The 10,534-nt window shown below is 40.6% G+C and overlaps 1 protein-coding gene across 2 annotated transcripts; it reads left to right on the top strand.

Moving 5' to 3' along the window:
• The first annotated feature begins 1,048 nt into the window (after positions 1 to 1,048).
• On the top strand, positions 1,049 to 9,140 carry scd (stearoyl-CoA desaturase (delta-9-desaturase)). Of its 2 annotated transcripts, XM_062527138.1 has the most exons (7): positions 1,049 to 1,203; positions 1,489 to 1,736; positions 2,695 to 2,825; positions 3,283 to 3,488; positions 5,215 to 5,447; positions 5,936 to 6,138; positions 6,596 to 9,140. In XM_062527138.1, exons 2-6 carry the CDS (start codon positions 1,511 to 1,513, stop codon positions 6,133 to 6,135), a joined length of 996 nt encoding a protein of 331 aa, XP_062383122.1. In that variant the 5' UTR covers positions 1,049 to 1,203; positions 1,489 to 1,510; the 3' UTR covers positions 6,136 to 6,138; positions 6,596 to 9,140. The 2 variants fall into 2 exon arrangements, with proteins under 2 accessions (XP_062383122.1, XP_062383123.1); XM_062527139.1 differs by lacking the exons at positions 1,049 to 1,203; positions 1,489 to 1,736 and adding an exon at positions 1,770 to 2,620 and having other exon boundaries at positions 2,662 to 2,825.
• The last annotated feature ends 1,394 nt before the right edge of the window (positions 9,141 to 10,534 follow it).

Raw genomic sequence — 10,534 nt, 5'->3', positions numbered from 1 at the left:
CTGTTTCCCCCTTATCTGTGTATTACAACAATTTGCTACAACAATTTGCTTGTTCCACTTGTGGACTGTGGTAGACCCAACAGTGATTAGAAGTTAGTGAGTATAGGCTTAATAATTACACATCATGATCTGTCTGTCTAATACCTGTGTAAAGTATTTTTGACCAAAAGAAAACAAAGTTATTTGTCACAAAGGGAAGAAAGGTGCACAAATACTGTAAATGTGACCAGATCTTCAGATCTACAACATTTGAATGTTACAAATATTCTATTTCCTGTATATGAACAGCAAATACTTCCTCCAATACAGCAGTTTTGACAGTCACAAAACTGCAGTTTTGACCCTTATGTGTTAGTAGGCTATGTTGTAGGGGCTATTGATTGAAATACATTGGTGTGACGTTTTATTTTAGCAACATTGAGAAGTCATTAAAGCATCAATGGCATTTACAAGTCAGTCTTATAATTTATGCATGGGCTACATCTGGCACATCAGGATGTACTCTCAGGGCAGGCTCCCTCTCCCTCGGGTACTGTGGACATCTGTGATATTTAAAGATGGCAAAGGGAATGTATCAGGCAGTTGTGAAATCTCAGACCAGCTAGTAGGCTAAGTGGTCTTCTTCTCCAATTCAATTGAACCATATCAACAATACGTCTGTGTCAAAGTGAAAGCATGTGTAATAGAGGAAGTGACCCGGTCTTCGAGAAACTTCTGAGTAAAAAAATATAGGTTATACAATTTTCTGATAGGGATGACCTGCTCCTACGACATGGTTTCACCTGTGGCCTTCATTACGCAGCACCTCAAAATGCATCTTTAACTGACATCTGGTGCAAATAATTTGTAAAACATTGGTGTGGACATGTTTTCTAGAAATTCTAGAATATTTCGTTGCTCCACCTCCACCATACATGCTAGCCGAATCTGGCAAGAAATGAATAAGAGTGTAGTGCGTGAACAGCAGATGAAAGGCGACCAATGAGACTCTCCGAGTGAGGTGGCATCAAATTCTAACCAACCAATTGCAGACTGAGAAATTCCTTCTCCATAACTACAGAGCCTAGGTGAACACAGCATCAGTCATCACATCACTGGGATAACTACAGCTCATTGTTTGGTGTTGATATTTCACCGGCGTAATTCATTACCAAACGCCTATCCAACCGATTTTACGCATTCTTTGTACCTTTAGCTTCTTTGGTGAGTAAAGTTTCTTTTGCTGTGATTGTCCAAAAAACAGATGAATCTGGATGAACCAGTCAGGCTGCTAGCAGAGGTTGGAGGCAAAAGCGAATGTTAGCCTTAAACATGCTTTATGTAGGCTACCTGTAGTTCGGTGGGCTATCTTGCGCTTGTTTGGTTTTCACGCTGTATCAACCTAAATAGACAATGGCGACGTTAGTGCATTAACGTTAAATCCTATCAGTATTGTGTGATTGTATGTATACCGTGAAAATAAAAAAAAAATGTCTGCTGTCTTTACAGAAAAAAAAAATCATCGTGGAAAATGACTGAAACGGAGGGGGGAACTACCAAACACAGAAATGGAGATGCGGCTACTGATGCATTGCCAAGGGATGATGTGTTCGACGACACGTATAAAGAAAAAGATGGTCCTAAGCCTCCAAGGACAATAGTGTGGAAAAACGTCATTTTGATGTCTTTATTGCATATAGGCTCTCTATATGGGTTATTACTCATTCCATCCGCTGCTTCTATGACCTTGGCGTGGTGTAAGTAAACATCTCACGTATTTTAGTATGATCCATTGATTTTATTATCCAAAACCAGAGCAAGGATTTTTTTTTTTATTTGCTTTTTACATGATCACTGTGATGGCGCAGTTAAGCGGGGCCGTCCATGTCCATCTCTCACACAGCCCCCTGTTCGTGGAAAAATATCTTAATATCTGCGTAGAAGGGCACGATGGCAACTACCCGGTAGTGCATGAGGATGTAGCTGCTGCAGCTGTGGTCTCTTTATGAGACGTTAGCAAGCATGCTAACCAAAGTGATGTTATGAAGGCTTCAAATGACATTAAACAATTGCTCATCTCTGTGTAGGTTCGCGTTGCGTGTTTGGACACAGTAGAGATATCTGTAATTAGGACAAGTTACGGCAAGCGTCAAACTTGCAGTGTAGCTTAATCCTTTCCTGTATAACCAATTCAACTCATTATAACGTTACTTATTTACAACCGGTTTATACATCAAATGATCTTGTGACTTGAAGTTGTAGACCACAGTTTGATGTAGGCTTATGGCAATATTTTAATTTGGAGAATGCAAATGTCTATATAATCGCAGCTGTAGCCATTGAAAGGAGGTCTTTGAAGCAAACTGCAGTACCACTGAAAGCCACTGGCTAGTTTTGTAATATGGGCGATTACCACATGTGGAAATGGTAGAGGTGATTTATGTAACTGTTGATGTAGCATCCTCAATATAACATCTTACTCGTCTATATTCTAACTACTTTTTATGTCTGCCTCAGTTCCAAGGCACATGTGTGGTAGACATGCAGTAGACTGTAGCAGGGGTTTCAATTGAAGCAAGGGAACAGAGAGTTCTAGCCACCACTGGTGATTTAATGACATCTCATTTCATCTCTCTCTCTCTCTCTCTCTCTCTCTCTCTCTCTCTCTCTCTCTCTCTCTCTCTCTCTCTCTCTCTCTCTCTCTCTCTCTCTTAGCTGTTTTGTGCTTTTTGATAAGTGCTTTGGGAGTAACTGCAGGAGCACATCGACTCTGGAGTCATCGGTCCTACAAAGCCTCATTACCTCTGAAAATATTTCTTGCCTCTGCGAACTCGATGGCCTTCCAGGTAACTGAAAATGTGTCTGCATATTTTTGTAGTATTAGTGCTACGGCATAGGCATTCATGCACATACATACTCAGAGCCACAGACACACTACATTGGTAATATGCTGACCCAAGGCATCATTTACTATTTTCATTCAGCCAAACCTAACCTTAAACTCAGGAGTGATATTTATTTTGTGAGGATTCCGAACAAGACAAGTTGTCTCCAAACTGGCAGATGTACACACATTTATGCCAATTCTCTCCCAAGACAATTTAATGGTGTTATCTTATCAGCCATATGATGGCAAGATCTTATTGCTAGTTTCAGTGAGATGCTTGTAGTGAGAACAGAACATAGTCAGTTGTGACACTTTAAGATCATGTATGGGAGGACTGGGAGAGAAATCTCTTGGGTCCTTCCCCAGTTTTGAATCTGCTGCTGACTGTAGTCGCCGCCTTCCTCTCTTTTGCACAGAATGATATTTTTGAGTGGGCCCGGGATCACCGAGTCCACCATAAATACTCAGAGACGGACGCCGACCCCCATAATGCCCTGCGGGGATTCTTCTTCGCCCACATTGGCTGGCTCCTGGTGCGAAAGCACCCCGATGTTATCGAGAAGGGACGCAAGCTGGAGCTCAGCGACCTGAAGGCTGACAAAGTGGTCATGTTTCAGAGGAAGTACGTGGTTTTGCGCCTTCGCTGATATTTCTGTGTTGCACTAGCACTGAGTCACTGCTGGTGTCTTTTTATAGCCTTGATTTTGAATTTCACTGCACGCCTTCACTTTGTATGTCCCGTGGAAGGTAATGTTGATGTCTTCATTCCTGAATGGTGGAACATGAACATCCTGTCAGCAGGGACTACTTGCAGGGATTGATGAACATAGATGTGATAAGGCTCATGATTTTTCACTGGTTATGGGTTTTCTCTATAAATAGAATGCTCAGGCTTTGCCGTTTCATTGAAAATTATTTAGGAGGCCACAAACTGCTGCATTTTGAACAGATACTGTAAACACATGGCCACACTGAACCTCTGAGTTTTTTCCTTATAAGTTGTGTTGCCAAAGAAGATAATCATTATCCCCCTAAGTAGATTAAACAGCTTAACTAAAAACTAACAGTTCAGGACCAGTGGATATTCATTTGACTTGTAAAGCAGCCATGCCATGCTTAATCCTACCATAAGTAGGAAAAAGCAACGCACACCTGTGGTTTTGGCGAGGTGCTGGTCACAGGATGCATAAACGTAGATAAAATGGAGGAGACCGCACATCGGAACGTTTCGGCCTTAAAGAGTCACTTCACCCCATAACTCCACCCACTTCACATTTCTGAAAAAGGCTTTCAAAATGGGCGAGACGTTCTGAAATTTGGAGAGGGAGTGCAGCACTGCTGCAACCAATCAACCATGGTGATTTCGTGTCAATCTGGGAATAGACCTCTGAAGTTCGCCTACAAAAAAGCCACCATCTTTGCCCAAATAAGGAGATCCGGTATCTTGAGATTTTTTCTATGGGAAAATAACATGGGGATTTTCAATTATCGCACCTGTTAAACTCTCGCGGGGATGATGACATTGGAAATGCAGACGTTTTTTCACTACAGTTTTGTCCACTGCTGTCTAGTGGATACTGTGATCTTTGGTAGGTGAAGACGGCACACTTTGATCTTTGCTACCCCAGAGCTAACTTACCATGCAACTTGCCATAGGCAGTTAGCTTCAATTAACTCCCGGATCTCCTTATATGGGCAAAGATGGCAGCTTTGGATCCTTTTTGTAGGCGAACTTCAGAGGTCTATGAGTGCTGCAGACATGGCTTATCACAGGTAGGCTAATCAGGGCAGCAGGTGTTGGGGCGTTTCATTCCTAATTTGTAATGACCCGGTGACGTAGTGTTGGACGAGAAGTACAGGACTTCGTCAGCATTCCAATAGCATTTTGGACCAACATGTCATGGCATGTTTCAACCTGTAGATGCGCGGAGAGCAATATCTCCAATACAAAATCAGACGAAATGTTACTTTTGTCGAGAAACACGTTTTTTGTCAATATTAACCCTGGTAATAGTACAGTTCACCACTTATGAGTGTTTTCAATCAATCAACAACTCAAAAAACATATTTTAGGGTTCAGTGACTCTTCAAGGCTTTCTTCAAACTTGAAAAAGGCTTCAGGCCGAAACGTTGTTCCAATAAAACTGGCATCAGGACAAGAGTGTGCAGTCTCCTCCACTTTATCTAATCCATACCTTAAGATCACGCAAAGGCAATGTTGTGATTCTCTGGTTCAAAACCACCTGTTCCGCCTGAATTCTTAAGCTTTTTTTTGGAGCCATAGTAGAGCTGGTGCATGGTTTTCACCAGTACAGTACCTTATGTTATGTCTGCTGTGTCCTCATCAGGTACTACAAGCCCTCAGTGCTCCTGATGTGTTTCTTTGTGCCGATGTTCGTGCCTTGGTACTTTTGGGGCGAGACCTTGTGGATTGCCTACTTCGTCCCCGCGCTGTTGAGGTACACCATGGTGCTCAACGCCACCTGGCTGGTCAACAGCGCTGCCCATATGTGGGGGAACCGGCCCTATGACATCAAAATCAACCCCAGGGAGAACCCATGGGTCACCTTCAGCGCAATAGGTACGTCAGGGGCTTCTTCTCAGGTTCTAGTCATCGGCTCTTCTGATTTGTCTTTTTATCTGTCCTCCCTTCCTTCTTTCCTTCCTCGGTCCTCGTTCCCACTGATCTAGATAAAGAATGATGGGGCAGCAACAATGAGATAGTCTATACAGTGTTCTTTATAGATCAGTGGGAACGAGCCAGAGGATCAAGGAGAGAAGTTGAGAAGGGGCAATTGTTTAACCCTTAAGCCAGGAGTGTTTGAAATGCAACATTTTAATGTTAATTGTGAAACTGAAGGGGTTAAAACTGGGTAGTTCTCAGAGAATGGGGATCTATTTACGATACTGAATCTGACATCGTAAAAATGTCATCTTGTTTTAGAATTATAGAATTCGGTCGTCACATCATCTAACTGACTCATTATTGTATTTCTTGACTAAGATCACCAGTGGTTTGCACCTTGAGTTTCTGTTGTGTTGATCAAGGTTTATTTCCTGGATTTTTAGGCGAAGGATTCCACAACTATCATCACACTTTTCCCTATGACTATGCAACGAGTGAGTTCGGCTGCAGGTTAAACGTCACAACCTGTTTCATTGACTTGATGTGTTTCCTGGGCCTGGCAAAGGACTGCAAGCGAGTTGCCAGCGAGACGGTCGAAGCACGTGCCAAGCGCACTGGCGATGGAAGTGTTCGGAGTGGCTGAAAGGTTTTCCCCTTTCTTTTTTATCTTTTCTGTCATCTTCATTTCCTTTAAGAAACAGGTTTGCAACTCAAAACCAAAATCATGTTAGAAAGAAAATTGAAGTCACATTTTGTGAATACAGACAGAACTAATCTCTCTTCTGATCTGGTTTTACACCTGTGTTGTTAGAAACTAGTCTTTTTTTTGTTTGTTTTTTTTTTCAATTATCTCTACATTCTTAAAGTGAAAGAAAAGAAAATCTGACCTGCATTGTTCAGGAAAGTTCTATTTATGTTCTGACTGTAAATGCAGCAATAGAAATGGTCTGGCTGTATGTGAGTCACCATTATCCCAAGCGTCAGGCTGCCTAAGTGAAGGGACCCTAATAGCAAAGTGGAAGGCCATACCAGGAAATGGGTGTTTATGTCTGTGTTTTTTTTTTCCTTGTTCCTCTTTTTTTCCCCTCTTGTTTTCTTCTCAGGCTAAATGCATCCGGTCCAGGGCCTACCACTGGGGCTTGGCTAACAAAGCCAGGTTGCTCAAACTTCAGATACATCTACAGACAAAGGCCATCAGAGTAGGAGGTGCATATCTTTATTACATTGTAGTCGCACCTCGAAAAACCTGTGAACCTGAGGTGAAGTCAGTTGTGCCCATAGCTTAATTTTTTTTCTTTTTTGTTTTTCCTGTTGGAATTATGAGAAGTAGCCAAATGTTATTTTGTATAATAACTTTTTTTTTTTTTTTTGGTCATTCATTTTCATTCATTCATATTAATCCGAATTATTCATGAGAATTTTTTTTTTTTTTGTGCACTGAAACTGCCTTTTGGTCACTTCATTGCTGCATTTCATAGTGTTTACAGTAGGGGTGGAGCAGTGTGCTGATAGGACGGTGAACCTGATAAGGAACTCTGTAATATTGAATGCTGTGCCAGTATGATCACAACAAAACCAACCTTATCTGGAGGAAAATTCATTGTCATGTTTTGTGTGCTGTATTACACAGGCAAACCGTAAACCATGTTACAGCCTGTGGTCTTTTTTTGCACAGGTTCATAGTAACCCCCAGTTTACAAGACACAAGGTCATTTTGGCCCTCACATCTCAAAAAAAGGGATCTGGCTAAATTTACCAAAATTGATGGTTTGAATTCAGGCATTAAATACACTGCTGAATGATTCCAAGGATATGCCAGTCAGATTAAAGTAATTTCACTCTCCATACAAATCATAATTTATCCATTTATTACTACATTCTGCATTCCTGCGATGTGATGGTGTGTTTGTCATTTGCAGAAATGCATTTAGAGTACATGAATGTGGTGTAAGCCCATTGTCATGAATAATTCAATGGAAAGAGGACCTTAGGATGTCCCTCAAACAGCTCGTTGCTCAAGACAAGTTTTACTAAACGTTAGACACGTTGAAAGTTGAAAGTGTAGCTGTTGGATTCAAACACTGCCATTGAGTAGGTGGCTATTATATGTCATTTGCCACTGTCAGCTGAGGACCTTATTTAAAACCTTCAAGGTGCTCATGACAGTTCCTGTCAAACGCCACTGTCCCGTTTTCTATTTCAGGCCACACAAAGTCACGTTATTTGGCTAGAATTTGGTTAGAACTGATCTTTTCAACTTGCTTTTAAGATGCAATGGCAAGAATTCCTAACATTTGCCCCCTCCCTCCTTTTTGTTATAAATATTTCTCAGCTTCTTTGCAGTATGGCTAATTGTACATCAAATTTGATCAAAGCATGGAAATATGTTGGCAAGATCTTTTCCATCTTTAGTGAATATGCTTTGCTAGCGCTATCATCTGTGTAAGTCCAGGCATCCTATAGCGGTAACAGACTGAATTGGTTTTTCACAATGCCAGATTAGTTAATAGTGCTTTGGATTGTACAGATATTATTTGAGAAGTGGTCTCCGTTATTAAGTTATCCTTCTTTTTCAGAGGCATCTTGGTGTTGGCCTCACAAATTAAATGTAATATAGTTACCTAAGACCATTTGTACTGCATGCTACAAACTACTGGAAGCTTGGAGAAAAAATGTGATGTTTCTTTTCTTTTTCTTATGGCAGTATGCTTTTTCACTTTTTTTTTTTTACATGGCCAAAGTGACTGAAATGTCCCAAAGCTTTTTTTTTTTTTTTTACTATTTTTGTTTGGGTTTCTCTTGTTTATCTTTCCAGATATGTCAATTTTTTTCTGTATTTGCAATTGTTGTTTCTCGTATCTATGATAAAAAAAAAAAAAGACAAGAGAGAGGGTTAATTAGCAAATGAGACATTGGTGCGGATGAACCTTTGTGCTGTTTGTAGATGTTCTATATGAATTAACTGAGTCAGGAATCTGCCCACTGCCTTATGCCCTGCATCCATTCCCTGTTCACCTCTAATTCATGTTGAGGAGAAGTGGTGACAAAGGCAACCCTTGGTGTGAACCTGCGGTCCCTTGGTGGTTATTGTATTGGCTATTATTGACACATGTAATTCTGTATGCCCTGTTAAGAGCTGCCGCCCTTCAATACAATCTGTGTGCTAGGAGTTTGCGAGGAGATCTAGAAACTGGGAAGCTGCTTCTACTCCGCTCTTGTAAAAAACGTGATGGGTCCGTATGCAGAGAGCCAAAATGCCAGCCCCTCCATGTGTCCAAGTTCCCTTAATTCAGTCCAATTTAGCCATGCATTGGGAGAATATAAGGCTAGAATCTTCCCTCTTTACCAGTACTTGTGTACTGAAGAAAAGTCCAAAAGAAGACATATTTAAAAAAAGAAAAAAAAAGTTTGAATTCAAATGTGTAATTAAATTGATTACTGTTTCTCTAACTTTTGCAGTGCAATTATTGTCTAGTGTTCTTGAATTCTAAATGCCTTAAGATCATTTGGCACATTTTGCAAGGAATGTTGTATGTTACTGTAAATAGTGCAGATTTTCTACAAGGTGGGAAAGATAACTGTTTTGTTCCTGTGTCATGCCACAGTAATATTTCTCTCCAAAATCCAATAAAAAAAAAGGCAATTGTATTACGTGTGTAATCCTTTCACGTGAAGACTGAAATAGAATATATTTTAAAAAAAAATTAAAAACTGAAGGCTACTACATTTTCCTCAAATGGAAAGGGATGATGAGCCATTTTCTTACCAACATAAAGATTTTTTTCTTTCAATTTTTTTCTCCCTCATGCCTTCAAGCAGAGCGGAGTAGAATTTCAGGATATTAAGGCTCTCTTTAGATCTGTGTTCTGCTTTTTCATTACTATAGCAGCATGTTCTCTCTCTCTCTCTCAGAGAAACTGAATTCCACTAACAGCTACCACTATCTTGTGGGAGCTCAGGAGGTTACAATGGAGTTTCTTTTCTGGGCCATAATCAGCACCACATGCTTGCAGTGTTGCGTGTAATTCATTAGCGCGTCTGTGTTAGCCAATAGTCCACCCAGAGGCAAGTCGTGTGGAACATGTGTCCCCTCTGAGTGCGGAGGACTGATGAAGTTAAGGACTTTATTGTCCTGGAAACTCCTGAAGGACATTTGTTCTCTCTATTTTACCCATACCAAGGTAGTGCTCACACACACACACACACGCATTTGGAGTAAGCTTAGGAGCACACATACACACCTGGAGCAGGAGTATTGGAGGATAAACTCTGGGTGCCTCTCATTTGTTTTTTTATACATCCTCCCTTCCTTCCTCAGTCCTCGTCCTCACTGATATAGCCTACATAAAGAATGATGGGGCGGCATCAATGGATAGTCTATCCAGTGTTAGTTATAGATTAGTGGGAACGAGCCTAGAGGATCGAGGAGAGATGTTGAGAGGCACCATAAGTGTTATCCATTATGGATTATTCACCTGTTGTGTGAATGTGAAAACTCAAGCTCCTGCAAAAAAGAAGACACAATATATCCCACATGTTCACAAATCTATACATATCATAGAATGACAGGAGCTGATTCTAGGATATAGGCCTATAGATTCATGAACACATGGGATGATATGTTTGTTTAGATGTCTTTTTAGCAGTAATGTCTATAATACTGTTTCCCCCATTTCCATATGCCATATCTGACATTAAGGGTTGTCATATTTGAAACAACAAAATCCCCTCACCTTTTAAAATGAGCTTCATATATAGACATCATACTATTTATGTTATCACGCCCCAATGTGCATTGCAATCATCATCATCAAGCCTACTAACAAAGGGGTCCAGAGTCAGTGCGCTTTTTAAACTCATAAGGAATACATAAGTTTGATTTCAGGAAATTGTGTCATTATAATACAACGAGGCACTTTTCAATTATCAAGAAAAGTTTTTCAGTGGCTTCTCAGTCAAGTCTATAGGCTAACAGATCATCACACACTGCCTCATATTGCTGTAATCTATACTATGCCATAACTCAGGCTATCATATTATCT

The sequence above is a fragment of the Sardina pilchardus genome, chromosome 22 (genome assembly GCF_963854185.1).
Source record: "Sardina pilchardus chromosome 22, fSarPil1.1, whole genome shotgun sequence".
Classification (NCBI taxonomy): Eukaryota; Metazoa; Chordata; class Actinopteri; order Clupeiformes; family Clupeidae; genus Sardina; species Sardina pilchardus.
The sequence above is the reverse complement of the archived record's forward strand: the minus strand, read 5'-3'. Positions and strand labels throughout refer to the sequence as shown.